At 50.3% G+C, this 19,733-nt stretch overlaps 5 protein-coding genes across 5 annotated transcripts; 2 read left to right on the top strand and 3 right to left on the bottom strand.

Annotated features, from left to right (window-relative positions):
- Positions 1 to 343: 343 nt before the first annotated feature.
- On the bottom strand, positions 344 to 6,027 carry PG998_014876 (P-loop containing nucleoside triphosphate hydrolase protein; the record flags this gene model as incomplete). The annotated part of the gene is made up of 15 exons (XM_066881692.1): positions 344 to 1,224; positions 1,276 to 1,431; positions 1,507 to 1,554; positions 1,607 to 1,666; positions 1,724 to 1,906; positions 1,968 to 2,680; positions 2,808 to 3,030; positions 3,098 to 3,317; positions 3,368 to 4,056; positions 4,116 to 4,289; positions 4,342 to 4,374; positions 4,426 to 4,573; positions 4,904 to 4,942; positions 5,000 to 5,639; positions 5,693 to 6,027. 15 exons carry the CDS (start codon positions 6,025 to 6,027, stop codon positions 344 to 346), a joined length of 4,542 nt encoding a protein of 1,513 aa, XP_066723237.1.
- A 712-nt stretch (positions 6,028 to 6,739) lies between these two features.
- Positions 6,740 to 8,682, top strand: PG998_014875 (uncharacterized protein; the record flags this gene model as incomplete). Its single annotated transcript, XM_066881691.1, has 4 exons — positions 6,740 to 7,129; positions 7,195 to 7,390; positions 7,446 to 7,604; positions 7,853 to 8,682. The coding sequence occupies 4 exons, from the start codon at positions 6,740 to 6,742 to the stop codon at positions 8,680 to 8,682; spliced, it is 1,575 nt and encodes a 524-aa protein (XP_066723236.1).
- Positions 8,683 to 9,183: 501 nt separating this feature from the next.
- Positions 9,184 to 10,328, bottom strand: PG998_014874 (uncharacterized protein; the record flags this gene model as incomplete). The annotated part of the gene is made up of 4 exons (XM_066881690.1): positions 9,184 to 9,235; positions 9,298 to 9,793; positions 9,847 to 10,217; positions 10,273 to 10,328. The coding sequence occupies 4 exons, from the start codon at positions 10,326 to 10,328 to the stop codon at positions 9,184 to 9,186; spliced, it is 975 nt and encodes a 324-aa protein (XP_066723235.1).
- A 1,129-nt stretch (positions 10,329 to 11,457) lies between these two features.
- Positions 11,458 to 13,552, top strand: PG998_014873 (uncharacterized protein; the record flags this gene model as incomplete). The annotated part of the gene is made up of 2 exons (XM_066881689.1): positions 11,458 to 12,400; positions 12,669 to 13,552. The coding sequence occupies 2 exons, from the start codon at positions 11,458 to 11,460 to the stop codon at positions 13,550 to 13,552; spliced, it is 1,827 nt and encodes a 608-aa protein (XP_066723234.1).
- Positions 13,553 to 13,980: 428 nt separating this feature from the next.
- PG998_014872 (glycoside hydrolase family 3 protein) lies at positions 13,981 to 17,292 on the bottom strand (the record flags this gene model as incomplete). Its single annotated transcript, XM_066881688.1, has 9 exons — positions 13,981 to 15,846; positions 15,904 to 16,025; positions 16,081 to 16,184; positions 16,247 to 16,386; positions 16,441 to 16,553; positions 16,616 to 16,899; positions 16,961 to 17,012; positions 17,065 to 17,130; positions 17,187 to 17,292. 9 exons carry the CDS (start codon positions 17,290 to 17,292, stop codon positions 13,981 to 13,983), a joined length of 2,853 nt encoding a protein of 950 aa, XP_066723233.1.
- Between the last annotated feature and the right edge of the window lie 2,441 nt (positions 17,293 to 19,733).

Genomic DNA, 19,733 nt, shown 5'->3' with positions numbered 1-19,733 from the left:
CCCCTTTTAATAATAATAGAAATATTAGGTTAATATTAATAGGATAAAACTTTATCTACACGTTCTATATTATTTTTAATTTTAACGGTTTTAAGGTTTAAGACTTTAAGCCCTATATTAGCTTTAATTAATTAAAGGTAGAATATTAAGCTCTTATATTAATATAAGGTTTATATATATAATACTTTATTAAGTATTATTTACTTTAAAACCTGGGCTTTATTATATTAATTTATTCTATATTTAAAACATTAATATAAGTAAATAAGTAATCTTATATTAATAACTAAGAGACTAGATACTATAAAAATAAACAATTTCCTGCTTAAAAGGGTTATTAGTTTTAGGGCATGACATTTCCCTGTCCCCCAGTGCCCCCCGTGGATGGTGGTCCGGGAAATAATGGCTGGCGGACATCAGTGTGCGGTACACTTGCATAATGCTCTGGATATCTAGCCATTTGAGCAGCATATGGATTCTGGCTCGACATGGGTTCGCGTGGTTGAGCAGGGGCTGCGGCTGGATAGCTCGCGTCTGGCGAAGTATAAGGATAGCCAGGGTACCCAGGGGGATATGCAAACCTAGGGTCACTGCCGCCTGCGTAGTTGGCATAGTTTGTTGGTTGCCAGGGGCCACCAGGAGGCGGTTGTGGCTGCGGTGGTGGCGATCTAGGATCCGGGACGGTCAACCTTGTGGTCAGGGGGTTGGCCGCCTTGGCCGCCAGGGCCTGTCCGAAGTTGTCCGAACGCCACACGTTCTCCCGGGCCCTGCGCGCGGGGTCGACACCCAGCGTCTGATGCAGGTAGTCCGTGAAGGCTTTGTAGGCGGTCGCCACCGTCTCAAAGTGCGTCGCACCCAGCACCACGGCCCGGCTGGGGTCCGCCTCGCCATCGTTTGCCTCGAGCTCTGCCAGCGCGATGGCCGAGTGGAAGGCGTTGCGGATCTGGCGGCCGTTCCAGCGAGCGTCCTTGTTGTCGTCGAAGTAGTCGCCGGCGAACTTGGTGATGTCGTACTCCCTGATGTCGATCTTTCTGGCGTTGAGCTCGTAGCGGCTTCTGGTCCGCTCGATGTTCTTCTGGAAGATCTCACGAGTGGCATCCCGCTTGAGCGGCGGATAATAAAGACTGATGTGGATCCGCGACGTAAACGCCTCGTCGAACACTCCGACTCGGTTGGTGGTGAGGATTAGTACGCCAGCGTAGTACTCCATGATGCGGAGGAACACTGAGGAGGGTTAACAAAACGAGGCTATATGTGTTTGATTTGCTTGCTTACCTGCGACCAGACTGTTTCTTTTGAAGTCATCCCTAGTCCTCTCTGCAAGAAATACATCGGCCTCGTCAATGAGCAGAATGCAGTTCCAGCGATGCGCCAGGGCGAAGTTGGTCTCGAGCGCCTCTTCCACTTCCTTTGCTGTAGTTCCAAGGTCTCCTATTCGGCGATTCAGCATTGTTCCGTTGCGTTTTGTACGACCACTATGCCGTAAGTAAGCACGAAATTACTTACCACTCGTGATTTGGAATAATGGGCGATGGAATGAATCGGCGACACATTCTGGGTAGCATGATCAACTATAAGTCCATAATGGGTGAAGGGCTCAACTTACCAGCTGTCGACGTCTTACCAACACCTGGTACCCCGTGCAACAGTATGATTACGCCCTTCCCTGTCCCAAGGGTCAGTTCCCAAGATTAAATGAATAGGGCAAAAAACAAGTCCCTACCTTTACCCCGGACAATATCCGTCTTCTTACTTTCCTCTTTCATGATGGACTTTCTATTCTGGAAGTGCTGTTGAATCATCGACTTCACCATGTTCTTGTGCCCGTCTGGGAGAACAAGTTGATCGAAACCTTCGTCCTCGCCAATTATTGCGACCTCGGTCATGTGCTTCAACTCGAGCCAGGCTGTGACAATGTCAGTACAGTGCCAACAGGCGGTCAGGTCCAAGGGAGGTGGAATGTATACCCCATTTGCGATTGCGCAAAACAAAGCCGGGGACACGATGAGTCATAATCATCAGATCGTCCTTGTCGAATGTCTCTTCGCTATTTGGTGAGCTGAAAGATCGTGGCACGATGGCGACCGAGGCACCTGTGCTTGTTGCGCTTCTCATTCGGGTGCCGATATACTCGTCTCTGAGGTGGGCCTCGATGTACTCGTCGTCGTGGACAGATTCATTCTCGCAGCATTCCTTGACGCACCAGCCGATTCTGTCTTCATCTTCGCTCTCCGAATCATCCGAGTCATCCTTGTCGCGCGTGGTCCTTGTGAAAACGCGATCAACATTGGCATCTTCCATCATTTCTTCCATGTCCACACTGAATACCGATTTCATCTGTGGCTCCCAACCAGGATTGCGATTGATAGCTTCCTCGAAGTCTACCATCACTTGACTGTCGACGTCATCGTGTGTTTGAAGAGTGAGCCCAGAGTAGTGCATATGCTTGACTTTCGCGGCTTCGACAAAGAGCTTGCCTCTTTCTACGAGTCTTTCTTCGAGCCCGGCTTCCGTGGCGAAACGGACTGGATAGACTGGAAGTTCTGAGACGGGCTTCGAGTTCGGGAATCTCGAGATGCAGAAAACTCGGTTCACTGGTCCCATCCACGAGCCGTCAAAGTCCACATAGACGCAGTGGATGAAGACGGGGTTGTCCTCAAACTCGGCGACCGAATCTTCCCTCCAAAAAGTTAGGCATCTCCTTGTTGGGCTTTCGGACACGGTGCTTGGTGCTCCTGACTTCGATGATCCTATATGATTGTCCTCTGTCCCTGCCTATGACGGTGTCTCCGGGTTGAAACAGATACCATATGTCTGCGAAGGTGACGGAATCGTACAAGGCAGTCTTGAGGAATTCCTGTTTTGGTTTGATGTAATCGTCGATGAAGGTCAGCAGACAACCCACGTTATCTAGTGCGGCTTTCTCTTTGTCAAAGTCGATATTTGAACTCTGCTCCCCAATGCCTCCATCTGCATCGCCGTGACGGGGCCCTTGGGAGGTCTCAGCCTCCGTTGGTAGACCGACGTGTCCTAAGCAACATGTTAACACCGGACGCTTATTTGAGTATCCCGCGTTGTATCTGGGTCTCCTACTAACCTTGAAGTTTGACTTCCTGTCGAGAAGCCCACCTTTTGAACTCCGACTCGTAGTATACCAGAGACCTAAAAGGTCGGAAGAGTAAAGTTGAGCCCCTCATTTCTGGCGTGCCCTCATTCTTGATTTCTTGAAACACCTTCAAGATAGTCGTCGAGTTGATTCGGATCCTCTCAGGTAGGGGTGCTTGCCCACGAGGAGTTGTAGGTAACTCGGATTTCCCCTTTGTTCGTGTTCCAAAGCCCCACGCTCTTTCTTGCTTCCCGACACTACCTTTTCCTTCCGATTCCCCTTCTGGCCAGCTTGCAATTTGATCACTGGTTCCTTCAAAAGAACATCGATAGCATAGAACTTTGTCTTGCGGAATAGTTCGTCGCTCGCCGCGGCCTTGAAACCTTCCCATTCTGTACGATTGAGTTGTGGGATGCACAATTCTATGTCTGAGTCAGATACCAGAGGTGAGAGCTTAGTCTTTGACTTGGCCTTCATCCCCTTTGCTTCTCTTTTGCCGGGAGGACCGGGATATCCGGGGTATCCGGGGTGTCTCGAAGAAGGTACGTGCAACTCTGGCTCCGTTGTGTTAATAGCATCTTTGAAATGATCAGCGTCAACGATGATGACTCCGTCTTTCCCTGACTCGGGATGCTGCCTGGAATCGGACTCTGCCAAAGCTACCGCTGACTTGAAGCATTGGAGGATTACGTGTCCATTCCACTTCAACTCGTGAATGTCGCTGTGGTTAAGTAGGTTGCTCGCGCGGTTGCTCAATCGGAACTTGGACCCCGATTGGTGTTTCAGGTTTTGCTGGAGCCCATCCCAGATCGCCTTGCGTCTCGTATCATCAAGCTCCGTGAACTGCATTATCAGTTGGACGGATCCACGCCCCGTCGGTTCCAAAGCCTCGCGATCTTTGGCGACTAGGAAAAGGATACCGGTGAAGCTAGGGCGAAGTAGATCTAGATCTGTTGCATGGTATAGCATCAGTCAATGCGTCAATCTCTTCTTCAATAGGCAAACATACATTTGGATGTGCCGGAATCATAACGATTTCCACTCTGGGCGGAGTATATCGCACCCCACCTCTCGCTTACAGTCAACAACTTCTTGATATCGTTGGGTGTGTCGTAGGAGTCTCTCCCAATAGTGCCCTCGTTGAGTTGCACTAGTGGTCGCTGGACTTGAGAGCATATGGATTCTAAGAAGGTTAGACTTGCCCATTTGACCAATGTAGGCTTTTGAAAACATACCGATCGTGGTATTCTTTCCACAACCTGGAGGGCCTTTCATCAATTAGTTAGCTTAGGCGAGTTATTGTCCCGATATATGCATACCATAGAGGAAAATGGTCAATCCATTGCCCCGGTAGTCACTGGAATGGGCGGGAAGAACGCTTCTGCTTGCAAGGTGTGAATGAACCATCGCATTGAGGACCTTGAACTTGTCCGGTTCCAATAACGACTCGGTGCTGTTATGGAACACCTCAAGTGGTTTCAGGTTTTTAACGTGTATCGGTACTATGTTTTGTCAACTCACTCGTAACTTTTCTGAGCAAGGCAGGTTGGATCCATTTCAACAAACTGTCGAAGGAGGGAAAAGAAAGGGGAGAAACCTACTCCAGGACTGAAGAGTGACCGCAAAGGCACTGAGACAGGGCGATATTAGGAAGTAATGACCAGGGGTTAAGACATCTGGAGATTTTAATTCTTGAAGGCTATCGCCTAGCCCTGATGGGTCACTTAGAGGCGTTCTCCGGTATATCTCATCGAAAGGGTCTGTTTCCAGAGCCCACTTGTGCGACGGACGATCTACTACGTCATGTGAGCCGTCTATAACCACCTGGCCCTTGTACTGTTTGGTGGTTAATGTCAGCTCTGGCATCGAAAAGTGGCTACTGAACAGACTTACGTGTTGCTTGGACTCGTCCATGCGTTCGCCTTCGTACGACAAGTACTTGGGTCCGTCCCAGAGCATCTGAGAGACCTGGCGTCCCCATTGTTCGGCCTCTTGTCTTCTCAAACCTGAGTCTCGCCTATCGTGGAACTGGCGGGGGAACACAGGCAAGCTGGTGATGGATCTAGCTCCATTGAAATAGTCGATGAAGATCTTTTGCGACACGGACTCAAGCTCACCTGATGACCAAGACATTTGGAGGAAGCAAATATCGACGACCCAGGCTTCGGGCTCTCTTGTGTCTTCTTCGAGAGGCTCGAGCTTGTGAACGTGCTCAATGCTGCAACCTATCCAGATTTTGTCCCATTTGGTGTATGCCAGTGACCCAGGCTTCATAAGGAACCATACATCCTCAAACCTGATTGTGGATTCAGTCTGTAACATGCGTTCTTCGGCGGGAAGGCAGAATTTCTGATACCGGTCGGTAATGAAACCAAGAAGAACCTGGAGATGTTTGAGCTTTATCTCCTCCAATGTTCCCAGCTCGAGTGGCTGGTTCCACAGTTCCCTCTTGAGATCTTCAAATTCTGAAAGGTGGTGCATCAAAGCAGCATAGGGTTCCTTCATGGTCAGAGAATCTCCTGTGAAGCTTTGGCTGGTTTCGGTCAACTTCATAGGCAGAGCTGGAGTGCGGGCTTTGTTTCTTACCCTGGATAGAATTTCACCACGTCTTTGATTGTCTGTGACAACAGTTCGGAGCGCACGACGAGTGAAGTGCTTCGCGTGTCGGTTACTCGGATGTCCTGTGACTCTCGCAAAGCCCTTGCCTCATTTGCAAGGCCAGACTTGACAACATTCACATCAGTAACAACCTCTAACACAGGTTCAGACTTCGCATCCAAACCCGGTAGTCCCGAACCCAGAGCTCCATCGTCCTTTGACAGGCTCAGGATGCATGTGTCTCGCGATGATGAATCTGAGGAGTCTGCGACTGCGAAGCAGTTTGTTGTATAGCGAACCCCTGTTGGCTCAGGCTGCTCCATTGCGAGTGACGTCTCAATTGTATCCCATGAAACAGAATTGAGCACAAATTTTGTGAAGATCTCAGCATATATTTCACAGTTGAGTTCCAAAATTGAATTGCCCCAACCTCATATATGGGAGAGGAGGCGAGACCACTTGGAAATGTTGTGTACTTCCAACAGCTTAGTCCAAAGTGAAGATCTCCGAGGGGCAGCCTGAGTGTGTAGCAAGCACCCTTCTAGTCCACACATTGGTGGAAAAACGAGAATCGGCACTGTCGGAATCTCGATGAGAATTTACCGGCAGCTCGTATATGCAGTGATCCGCCAAAGTTGTGTTGTGGTATCCGCTGATTGGGTAGGTGATCTGGGCATCTCACCAGTATGACATGAGAATTGGGGGCCAAGACGAGGCTCTGAATGCAAGCTATCTGATCGGCCGGTAGAATCTTCCGAATGTGACATTGCATTCAGCGGTCGCAAATGCAATTTATCTGGCTTGCCGGTGGCATACTTCAAACTACAACCGTAGCAGTAAAGGTGTTCGATTAGGGGATCATTCTGTTTTTTTCCCCAGATGGCATCGTCCAACAGTATTCGACTTATCTCACCGGCTGTTGATTTCATCGACAATCGCTTACCAGAACATCATCCGTCTTTATCAGCTGTCGATCCGTCGACTTATTATGACCACACTCAGGACCGTTATGTGGTCACAAGAAGCAGGCACGAGATGAACCTACTTCAGAATGCGCCACTGTCAGAAGAGTCAGAAGGTGTGGCGCTGGGGAAAGTGGAGTGCCCTGTATCAGCAGCAGGACATGGGCATGCTCGAACATTCTCGGATACGATGAGAGAGTTTATCAAGGACTACCCCAATGAACCCGAAGGCCGTATTGACAAAGAATGCAGTATCCGCCAGCAGATAAGCTGGGAGGGCGTGCTTCACGTATTGCAATCAACGGGAGAGAAATACCTAACAAAACAAGGCTTTAAAGGGAAGGTGCGAAAAGCAGCAAGGTTCGTGGGAGACAAGGCAGATGTCATGAAGAGAGTGGCAGGCGTTATCCCTGAGATCGACTACTCCAAACCTATTATCGGAGCCCTAACCTTTCTTCTAGAGGTAAGACTAGGATATTCACCCTCTATTACGTGTTTGGAACTGTCTGCTGACAACCTACCTATCAGGCATTCAAGCAGACGAGCAAGGTGCGAGTTGAAGTCAAGAACGGCTTGCAGAACTTGATGGACAAGTTTGGAGATATCGAGGACTATCTCGGGTTGTACTCCGCGAGGCCAAAGATTGGGGAAGCTGTAGGAAAACTCTATGTGTCAATGCTGAAAGGAATAGAAGACGTTATTGGGTTCTATACACGAAACATCGGTAGGCCAGCTCTGCAATCGGCACGGTTACTGGACGTCTAACTAATTGGCTGCAGTTATCAAGGGTCTCGATGCAATTTGGAGCGGCGAGAGGTATGAGCAGTCGCTACTGGACTGCTTGGAGAAGGTCAACGAGAATGGAAAGAAGCTGGTTGATGCAGCGCACTACACTCAAATGGAAGAGACGCACCAAACGTTTGGAGACACCAAAACCAGTAAGATTTTTTGATGGACAACCATTGAACTCAAATGGATATCGGCTGACCTCACTGCAGTGGTAAATTCATTGAATGAATTCCGTGGAATGTTCGAGGCATATACCGCAGAGCACTCTGCGGAGATGTATAAAAGACATCAGGAAACCAAAAGAATGCATGAAGAAACAAAACGACTCGCACATCATATTGAAACTACAGGTATCTCCTTTTGGCAACCTCTGGTGTCCAATGCTAACTTATAGCAGTCCAGAATGCGCAACTGCAGTGGCTGCCATCCCAGTTTCAAGCTGTCCCTTTCCATCTTAGTTCTGCCGAGCCCATAGTTTCGCGAGAAGACCTCCTCGACTTTCTCGGCACAGCCCATCTGGAAACGACGGACATCGAGTATATCATGGACTATCGAGAGGCATTCCTATCGCGTGGTCAAGATCGGGCTGGTGTCATCATGCCTACGCCTCAGTTCCGGGACTGGCTGGTGAAGGCGTCATCCAAGGAACTCCTGATACATGGGAACTCTAAACCGCTCCCTATCTCTCCTCTGACACTATTCTGTGCCATGTTGGTACAGAACTTGCGCGGGGTGGACAAGTTCTGGACAGTCGCCTTCTTCTGCGGTAGACATCCGTACGAGGAGTACGGCGGAGCTCGAACCTTGATTACCAGCCTCATTGCGCAGCTTCTTCGGAGAAGGCCCTTTGATCTCAGCTTCCTCAAGCACGATCATGTCTACCAAATGGACCTGGGCAACGTCATGACCTACTGCTTCGTATTCGGCCAGCTCGTGCAACAGATTGACCCGAACGACACCGTGTTTTGCATAATTGACGGCATCAACTTCTACGAGGGCCGGGAAGAGCTCCTTGAGGATACGGCATTCGCCATTCGTTTCCTACTTGACATGACTCTCGGCCAGAACGTGTTCAAGATCCTGCTCAGTAGCCCGTCCACCACTGAGGATGTACGGCAGGCTATCAGGGACACTGATTACCTGAACATACCGAGGGAGGTACCAAAGGCTCACGATGCTGGGGACCTGCGGTTTGGGAGGCAATTGAATGAAAGCTTGACGGTATAACTACACAAAGGTTTTGGATGTTCATTTAATTCAGGAGTTGTACGGGAATGGGGACGCCCGTGATACGTTTCTCAATTTCGTCTTTGCGTGGCAGATTGTGGCATCCGAGAGGGAGCAGTGATACCACAATCAGATTTCAGTTAGTTGGCTTTATTAACGAATGGCTAAGGCTCTCTATGGGGCGCCTAGCATTGTAATGAATACGCAACACCAAGGAGCGCAGCGAAGTTCCCTCATGATTGAAAATTTCCCACTTAAAACCCAATACCAGAGTAGCAGCTGGAGAAGACGCATCTGTCTGCCGCTTCACTTTCCAAGATTGTATGTGGGTGTCTTGACCAAGAGCGATATCGGCTACATGGACAAGGACTGCAGCACAGCGTGGCTTGGAAGACGGCCAGGCTTCAGTGGCAATTTTGAATCCATATGCGGCTTCGTCGTACGATTTAACCCGGAGACGGGGGGTGACAACCCTACACACTCTGTTTTCAAAGTGTCCCGTTACGTGTCGGTGTCTCCCAATTGAAGGAAAACGACCAGCACCGCACAGTACCTGGACATATCATTAGCGATCAGGCCTAATGATGGCTAACCCAATTGTAAAGTCGCACTTACCCAGCAGTCGCAGCCAGTCTCTCGAATGCTCGTCCCGTCGTACAGTACGTCAAGAAGCCGAGAAAGACTACGATAAAGATTGTAATTACCCCAAGCTTCATCTGCATGCTTTGGATAGCTTGCAATATCCACAACGGGGCTATTAGCATGAGGGACGCTGCGATGAACAGGCTAGCTGTCACTACAGTCTCGGTGGACTCTTCGCTGAATATGTGTACATGCTTTGCGTCCCTGGGTGTCATAAATCGCGGTTGTTTGGTGAAGAGACTGGTAGACTTTCCGATCGGGTAAACAACGTTGTTTTGGAAGAATCGACGCGCAAAGGTGCTGCTCCCATTGGATAGAGAAAGCAACTCGTCCTCATGGTTGGTAAAAGTTGACTCGTTCTCCATGATCGCTCCCTGGTTGTTCTGGAACCAGTTTCGCACGTTTGTGACATTCCAGCTCGAGGCCACTTTCTGTGATCGCAGGTGGGAGTAGTCTAATAAGAGGCGGTCTGCTTGGGTCTTTAGTACACCGCACCTGTAGGCCACAATTGATGTACCGTACCATATCTATTCAAGAGTAGTGTGTATTCGTCAATAAGCGCAGCACGCCCGGGCATGTCGTCGCGGACGGTGCCATTGTTGATGTCTCGTGGACGTGAAAATTTGCCATGCTTTTCGTCGAGCACCACTTGCTCTTCTCGACTGAGCCCACCAGAAGGGACCTCAATGGTTTGCGGGGGGTCCCTACCAACTGCCATAGTCTGCGGAGATGCATATAGATGGTCCAACCGATCTAACCTCTCTTCACAGCTCTCGAGTTGAGCTTGGAGGGTCAATATGGCCCGCGTATGAAGACGGTCAAATCGGCGAACGGTAAAGAAATCCTGGTCCGACGCCATATACGACGCAAGGTCCTTGTATCCGATGTACTTCCTAAAGCAAATGTTAGTACTCTCTGTATATATTATCAGAAATGTAATCAGCGCACCATGGATTGCTTTCGACTTCGCTATCAGCGATCATATTAGTTGGGCCTTGATACATCTTGACTTTGAACTAGTTTGCAGGAGTTCCCCTCGCTTTCTTTCAAAGAGTACGGTAGCTAAATCTTAGACGTTCTCATTTTATTGAGTGAGAGTCGGCGTCTATAATAGCCGAGCCAACCAAAGGCCTTGAGACTCAGGTCTGGAGGGGGCGGAGTCAGCCACCTCCTCTTTTGACTGATGGGTGAGTTGGGCACTCCAGCTGGCCTGGAAGAAACAGCCTAGCATAGCCACATAGGCATTCAACGATTTTCACCTCTGCTACTCATCTCTCCACAGTTTATTTTCTCTTTTGCACCATCCATTACTTAAGACCTGTATACTTCCCCCATATTCCATTAGCAGATCGGCTTCAACTAATCCATTTCATACTTTTTTCACCACCCACCAAAGCATGACTTGTTCTTCAAGCAGCGCTGGTGATAGCACTGCCGGCACCGCTCCCTACCGCTCGAGTCACTCATCATCTAAGGAGAAAAAGTCGTCTAAGAAGGACAACAAAGAAGTCATTTTCAATCACGGTGCAAGCTGGTACGACCGCAACCATAACACCGTCGCACGCTACGGCGGAAGTTCGAAAGGTTCCTCTTCCTCAATCAGGGGCACAACTATTGCAGCCCCTCCGATAAACAACCCTTCCTGAAGTTGACGCCCAATGTTGAACCAGTCCTCTCAGGGGCCAGTATCTAAAAGCGTCACAGTATGGGGTGGCTTAGAAGATAGTCTAGTTCTGGTGGCGAGGTCGTAAGCATCTGCAACTTCGTTAAGGCGCCACAACAGGGGCTGCGCAGTGGTACCAAATTTTATAATTGGCCATCGTTATGGTACATTATGTTGTATTGATTTAAAAGCTGACAAGGCTGCATATCTTTATATTACCGTGGCTTCGCTGTGGCTATGTGCAGAAACTGCCCTTGCTGTATTCCAATGTCGCACTGCATATGCACCCGAGCCATGTCGCATTCAGTTAAAATAGAATAGTGAGACGTAATGGCAGATGATCCCGATGTCTCAGCCGGACGATTTCTGTCGATAAATAATCAGAGCGTTGCGATTGCTGGGAGAAACCTCTTGGGGGTTTTGTTCCAAATATTCCCTTACTCCAGTGTCATCTGAACCCATCTGCAACTATGGCTGGCGAGTTTTCCGCAGCACGAACCAGCCAATACAATCCGGTTGCAGGAGAAGAGCAAGACAAATCTTCCACCTTAGCTTCCGTTTCCACAATAAACGTCAGCCATAACGCTGAGCAGTCTCAGTACGCGGAAGAGCAGCGTTTTAGTCATCCGAAGTCACGTGCCTTCTCAGACAAGCTCGGCCTCATAGGACTCTTAACCCTGATCCTCGGCTCCGTCGCCATACATGGAGCCGTCGCTATCCTGGTCTTCATATGGACTGAAGCCTCTATAGCACGACGATATGAAGTACCATCGGCAACATGGTATTCCATTGTCTCTGCCGGCTGGACCATTCGGGTCATTACCATCTGCACGGCCGTTATACGCGCGGCCGTGTCGTTCCATACAACACTTGTCACATCCATGGTGGCATCTTTGATGTTCGAGGTTACAGGAACAAAAACCGGTTATATGCCCCTGGTGTCGATTTTGAGGGCTGTCAGTGTCGCCCCCACCAATCTTCTTTGGCCGAGCCTGTCTTCGTTCGGGCCTCTCTCAGCTGTTCTAGTTCTATCCCTCTTTCTAGCGGTAGCTACGCAACTGATTTCGACCATTTTACTTTCGGACTTTGAGAATGCCGGCATCGCATCGTCCAAAAGGAGTGAAATCGTAACCTACGGCTCAAACCTCAACAAGGACTTCGCGTGGAATGAACAAATGGTACTCCTCGGTACAGGGCCGCCAGCCTTTTGGCGCTTTGCTGAATACACCGAGAGTGTGACACAGCCGAATGGAACCGTGGATACCGGCATATCGTACAGGGCGGCAGTCCCCTTCACCAACGAATCTTCGCGGGTGCAGCTGATGAACTACTCAGGACCTGCCCAAGTCTGGGACACTCGAGTCATCTGCACCGCCCCAGACCCCCTCAACGCTTCATATACTCCGTATCCAAGTACACTGAGTGGCTATTTTCAACGAAACGCAGCATCTAAGTCCTTTGAGCACCTTGAATTTGCTGATTCATACAATGATTCATACAAATTTATCTGCAAGAACTTCCATACATATCCATCGATCTGTTTGATAAGAAATACACACACTGCATCGGATCATTCGACGTTTGTTATTCTTGATTTTGCGAGTGACTTCAACGTCAACAAGAATTGGACACTTATTACACATCTCGGGGCCGAGTTAAAAGTCATGCAAAAAGGAAAAAGGGTATAAACCACAGCCTATACCACAGCCCTTACCGCAGGACCCGTCTTCTTGGGCCACCATATCGAATTCAACCGGCTCCCGAATGGCATCGATGACTATCTGCGTCACGCACAACGGGCATCAACAAAGCAACGTTACAATGTCTGGTTCCCCTATATCCAGTGAGCCTAAAATTGGGTTCAGTGGCTGCGATAACCCAGTAAACACATCAGAAGTACGGCACCAATTCAATGCCATGGAAGAATATACACCACCCGACAAGCGCGGTGTCCTTAGTCTCTCCGAGTTCAATCCAGATCGATGGGTTTATCATGACTCTATGTTTTTCGATTCTGGCGTTGACCTGGTCTTGACTGACAGCTGCCGGTCTGGCTTCAAAGAGACTTCATACATTGCAGCGCAGGCCGCGTATGGTGCTATTTTCACCGACATCCTCAATGCAACTGCAAATCCTGCCTTGGCCCTACAGACTCTCTTAACCATGATTCGCTTCATGCAGTACACCGCTGCCAGCCCATGGTCCGAAACCCTGAAAGGGCCCGCGTCGTACGTCATGGCCGAGACGGTCCTGATCCCGGCCCGCTGGAACGGCCTCATAGCGGCAATCATTATGGTAGCGATTCACATGGTGATCGTCATCACGATAACTGCTCTGTTCCTTTTGCGGACTCGGGTGTCTAAACTCGGGAACGTCTGGCAGGCTGTTGCACAGGTCGTAACGGAGGAAACGTTGCCTGTTCTATCCAACGCCGACCATATGACTGACAAGGAACTCTGCGAAGCTTCGGGCAGTACGTTCGATTTCAAGCAAGAAGGGGTTGCCCGACACCGGAAGAACGGACGAATTGAGTTCCGACCAAATCCCCCAGTTCCATCTGTCTGAATATGACAAGAGAACCTTGGCAGTCACATGGGGGTGACAGGGGATACTTGTGCGTGGGGGAAAATGTACTGCGTTACTTAGGGAAGCTGATATTAGCCGACGAGGTGCTGGGCGCCTTTCCATATTGCTATGGAGGGAAGCATACATAGAGCACCATACAAGTGCCATGTTCACTCTCATCGGTTAGCGGTACAGCTGAACAGTTATAGTGCAGCCAGTCAAACATTGAATGTATGTATGTATGGCTTGGCCAGTAGGACATCAGAGCAGTAGAACTAGTTTACTTTGATATTAGAAGTTGGACGATTAGAGTAGAAGTGGGAAACGCAATCGACGCATCTAGGGCAGCAATTTATATAGTGATTCCTGCATTTTCTTAATAGAAAACAATCCAACTTTTGGGATTCCCGAAATGTTCCCCAGTCGTTTTAAACGCACACCATAGTGAAATTCAAACCCATCTCCAGCGGGCTACCCCCGTGCGACAACAGCGAGAAAGTGTAAGCGCCCTTCTCCAGCTCCCACTCGTCCCAGCGATTATAGATGGTGAGATAGCGGTCCACATCGAGCTCCATGGTCACATCATGCGCCTCTTCCCCGGCCTCCAGGTACACCCGCCGAAACGCCACGAGCTGCCTTACGGGCTGCACCACGGATGACACCCGCCCCAGCAGGTACACTTGGGCCACGAAGCTGCCGGCGCGTGTACCGTTATTGCTGACGCTGATCGAGAACGTGATAGTGTCACCCGAAGTGAAGGTTCCATTGGTGTTCATCGTCTCCAGACGATGCTGATCCTCCTCCTTTTGTTCGTTCATCCTCGACGATGCGCTTGCTCTGCTATTTGCGCGAAACCCAGACGTCGCAAACGTCGTGTACGACAACCCGTATCCGAACCAGTACAGCGGCTCCGAGTCCACATCGAGGTACTTGATCTTGCGCGCGAACCGCTTGAAGTTGTAATAGACAGGCAGCTGCCCCACATGGCGCGGCACCGTGACGGGCATGCGACCCCCGGGCGACGCCGCGCCGAACAGCACGTCGGCGATGGCCTGCCCGCCGCTCTGGCCCGGGAAGAAGGCCGACAGCACCGCGGCGCTCGACGCGTAGTACTCCGGGATGGCGAAGGGGCGTCCGCCCTGCAGGGCCAGCACGACGGGTTTGCCGGCGGCGTACACGGCGCGCGCGAGGCGGTCCTGCGAGGGGGACAGGCCCAGCGTGGCGCGGTCGCCGCTCTCGCCGTCCGAGTTCCAGGCGGCGCCGACGGCGAGGACGACGAGGTCGGCCGAGGCTGCTAGCTGCGCTGCTTGGGACACCGCGGTGTCCTGCTTGCGGTCGACCAGGTTCCAGAAGAGGACCATCTGCGAGTTCAGCGACGAGACGTTCTCGATCTTCTTGTGCAGGTTGTATGCCTGGTACTCGATGCGGATACGGTATATCGCCCCCTTTCGGAACGTGAGCGGCGCTGAACCGGGAGGTGGTAGGGTGCTGTTGGCTTGGGTGAAGGTGTACTGCATGATGTTGCTCATTACGGTGCTACCTTCGAGGATGATTTGGTCGGGGCTTCCTCGCGACATGACCAAGGTGTCGTCCACGTAGAGCTTGACGGTCGTGTTGGGTCCGACGGCGACCCCGATCCACCCGTCCACGTCAATGTCGACGGGCGACTTGAGCTCCCCTTCCCAGATGGCGCTGAAGTTGTTGGACGGAAGACCTGGGGGTGGATACATGCCCCAGTCCAGGGCAGGCGCCTCCGTTCTCTCGACTGTTTGCCCCTTGAAGTTGGGATTGGCGAAGTATTTCGCGCGCAACCCGCCATTCGTACTATTTGCGGATAGCAGGTATGACGGGATGACGTATTGGCCATTGTATTCCCACGTGTTGGCGCCCCAGCTGGAAACAAGCTCGATCTTGGATGCGTTCGTGTACGCCAGGAGACCTTCCCGAAGTGTCTTTGCCGCGCCGGCGGGATATTGCCCCCACGCCCCTGAGTAGTCTCCATAGTTCATCGTGTCCGAGAATGGACCGATCAGGGCGATACGGCTAATGTTTTGCTCATGCGGTCTCAGGGGGAGCGTGCCGTTTCTGTTCTCCAGTAGCACTATGCTCTTCTGTGCTGCCTCTAGTGTGAGATCTTTGTGATCCTGCACGAGGCTGAGGGGGTCAGGGCTGTCTTTGGCGATAAATGGGGTTTGGAACAATCCGAGATCCCACTTCACGGCAAGCATCCTGCGGACTCTCGATTGCAGTGTCTTCAGGGCCACAGTGCCATTGGCAATCAGATCTTTCGTGGTCTAAACAGCAGGTCAGAGAGCCGATGTAAAGAATGTAGGGGTAAGTAGTTTCTTCACATTGAGGTATGTTTCCAGAGAGTAGTCGTAAAACTGGAGCATGCCTCCCGCGTTTAACCACTGAGCTATAGCATCAGCCGGACTATGAGCCACTTGATGTATGGTCTCGAGCTCTATCATGCCTGGGACGGGTGTGAGTGGACAGTCTGTCAAAATTGGGGGTTTGACAATCCAAACCTGTGTCATCGGCCATGACAAATCCCTCGTAGCCCCAGTCCTCGAGAGCTTTATACAACATGGGATGTACTGATGCCGGTATATCATCAAACTCGTTATATGCCCTTCGAATGTGCACGAGATTTAGTCCATACACCGTGGAAATAAGGCAAAGAGGTATCCTTACATCATGACACCTCTCGCGCCTCCGAGCTGTACCGCAGCCTTGAAAGGGGTTAAGAGATCCTGGAGGACTTGGCGGTTCCCGTGGCCCATGAACGGGGCAGCGTTGCGCCCCGATTGTGGTGAGCCATGTGCGGCGAAGTGCTAGGCGTTGTAAGTATACACCAAAGACATGACAGTAGCTGCCAGGACCGGTACCTTCATGACGGGCACCACGGCATCAGGCTCCGACCAGGAGCTATTTTTGGACAAGCCTGAGGAATATGCGACTCCCATATGCGAGGTCAATATCTTGTCCTCACCCCATGCCTCTGTTCCCCGTCACCATTCAGTATATGCCCATGCGGTGACCAAAGGTCATATTTGTCCGTACCTTGCATCCGACCCCACCTGGGATCTTGTCCAATGTCCAGAACAGGCGAGAAGCAAGCGTGGATGCCGGTCGAACGCGCCTCCTTCGCAATAGCACGACCGACACGATACACCAGGTCGGTGTCGAAGCTGGCGGACAAGCCCAGGCTCTGCGGGAACATCGATTGCTTGAAGGATCCCACTCCGTGTAAGCACTCGGCCGTGTGCATTAGTGGGATCTTCAGACGGGACTTGTCCAGATTCAACTGCTGCAACTTGTTATACTGGGAGGTATTCAGGGTGTACCTGGGGAGATATCAGCATACGTGTGCGTGGAGAGGGTGAGGCCTATGCGCAGCCCGCTCACCAGTCGTGCATGACGCCGATGGGAGAGCCAGGGGAAAAGCGCATTGTGTGGTCTAGCATCCTGTGAGTATGACGAGGGCCTGTGGTGTAGGGGTGATTCTATACCGTATAACTCATTCTTGGACTCGACTCCAATAATTTCCCCGGCAAACATGAGGTGCACCTGCAGGACTAGACTGTTCAGCTCCTGGATTTAAAGTCGTCGTCTCTGGTATTCCAGGCCTTACCCAAGTCCTCTGTCGTCATGTTCGATATTAAGGCATCCAGGAATGTATTTTTCCTCAGAGAGGTCTTTTTCGGCCCGCTCATGCCCAATCCATCTTTGGTCGACATTGCTGTATTGCGGCTGCAGTTGAGCGGTGGCGAGCCACCAGAGACACGAAATTGCGATAATCCGCAGCATGATCATGCGCAGGAGAGTTCACAGGGCGAAGTAGATTGATATCAGATGTGGAACATGAAGGGAAACATGCCCGATATAACGAGGAGACACATTGATATATCCAGATCCACGTACCCACCCCCGCGTTTTTTTATTTCCCAATCGTAACGTTACCGTTCCGACGGCGTCGATCATGGGACCTGGCAAGGAGACATTCGATTGCTGATAATGAGGGGCAAGTGGATACACTCAGCGCTGGGCATCTCGGTGCTTGCGCTGCGTAGGTTTTCTAGTGAGCCTGGCTGATTCTGGATACCATAGACGGACGGACATGGATTAGTGCATCGCAGTAGGGTTCGGCGCACAAGACACCGAGAAGCCGAGATCGATGAAAATAGCTGTAGAATCGATCGAGCGTGTGCTGTCGCCCGACGCACCCGATAGATGACGAGGCCTGGTCCCTACAGATGGACGCATGGCTGAAAAATTGCATCAAGCATCATCTTTCCACAGGGACGCATCCAGACATCACTTAGTATTCTAAACTGCGAAGTCGGCTTATCAACGTCAATACCGCTAAGGATTTCAAGCTGCCAAGTCGACTTATCAATGTCAATCCCTCAAAGGACAGCAATGATTTACATCTTGATGAAGCAGCTAAAGTCAAGGGGGAAAAGTGCCTAGCATTATCTCATCAGTGGGGGGACCAGACACCCATCTGGAGTACATCAGGAAACAATGTCAGATCGCGTAAGAAGGGATTTAAGCTTGGCGATCTCCTAAAGACCTTCCAGGACGCTATCGAGGTTACAAGAGTGCAGCGAGTTCTATATCTTTGGATTAACTCAATTGGCATTATCCAAGATAACGACAATGATTGGAAACAGGAGTCTAAGCGTATGGAGGACATGTACGATTCCGCATACTGCACATTAGCGGCGACAGCTGCGAACGATTCCACGACTGGCCTCCTTACTGGAAGAAAAGAGGACCAATGTTTCCTAGTTAAAGATCAAGGCAAAGTTTCTACATCTCGACAAATGTGACGGATTTCGAAAAGGATTCCAATAAGGCTGGCCTTGAAATAGAACAGCATACGTTATGCAAGAGAGGTTCCTCTCTCCACGAATGATTAATAGAGTGAAGATACTCTTAGAGGGGTGTGCATATCTACTGAATTCCAACCACCGCAACGCTCAGCAGCTCTATCGTTTCAGATGTAACCCTGCTAAATCCAACTGCCTGTCATGAAAGGGATCGAAGTGAACCGCTTTAGATTCTCAAAATGACGTTTTGAGGTAAGACGTGATTTATTATCGAGCTATCTGGCTGAGATTCGCCAAACTTGGGCTATAGGGTCACCCTCTGACCCAGGCCATTTCAAGCTTCTGTGAAGCTCGATGAAAGGCAAGTCATTTTCTATCACGTGGGAGCTGTATGCCGTCGTACCATGCGTCCTGAGAGAATCACATATATAAGGGCCGACACTTGTATTAGAAAGGAGCACCTTACGTCTTCTAGTTGGTATAGATTCTCGAAATATATCGTCCACTTCATCAAGCAAAGTTGTTCCCGGATCGTACCAACAAGAGATCAGGAACGCACTGATGGCTGCGCAGAGCACCGGAATAAAACTGTCTCGAAACAACATCATAAGAGCTCTTCGGGGACCGAAGCTGAGCCTCAAATCTCACTTGACAGAGCTGGAGGATCCGGCACACTAGGTAGACGCTGGAGCTCCTTAGGAGTCAGTAATGCAGCGTCCGGCCAAGGATTCAATGTTTTAAAAAATTGAAAAGGACTCGTTGTTTACAGTGGACTGTGTTTTCCCGCATAGCTAGTACAAAATATAGGTTAAGGAGACTTATGCCCACGTGTGCTTTCTGCGGCTTCGTATGGATTGCTGGCTACCTGGTTATCTGGGAATTCACGCGTGACATTCCCGCAACGATCAACTCTGTATTGGGAGGTATAATGCATTCCACTCGCTAACCTATAATTTCTTATGTTCATGTGATTCACCGTCAACGACATAGAATAGGTACAACGTCATCATTACCACACTTAATATATCTCTCTTAAACAGTTGTCCTGTTATCTACAGATGTATTATGTTATCTTTGTGGCGCGCCCAGCTCCGATGCGTGTCATTCGCTACCGTTCCATGACTTTGGTAAGTGGGGGGTTTGTATTACCACACCTTGGAGACGACACATGATAGACACAGCCCTATTATTGCAACCCTTACAAGATCTGTCTTCAACAAATGGGTTGTCATGCATAAAACGTCGCATTTACTGTCGGCACAGCAGTGGGTAGCACAGACTGCAAGATCTCGAAGCCCTAAAAAGGCTTCATCATTGGAGCAGGCTGCATTTTGGCTGTACGGGCA

This window comes from Apiospora kogelbergensis, assembly GCF_038363985.1.
Source record: "Apiospora kogelbergensis strain CBS 113332 chromosome Unknown utg000016l_segment0_segment0, whole genome shotgun sequence".
NCBI lineage: Eukaryota > Fungi > Ascomycota > Sordariomycetes > Amphisphaeriales > Apiosporaceae > Apiospora > Apiospora kogelbergensis.
This window is presented reverse-complemented; position numbering and strand designations above follow the sequence as displayed.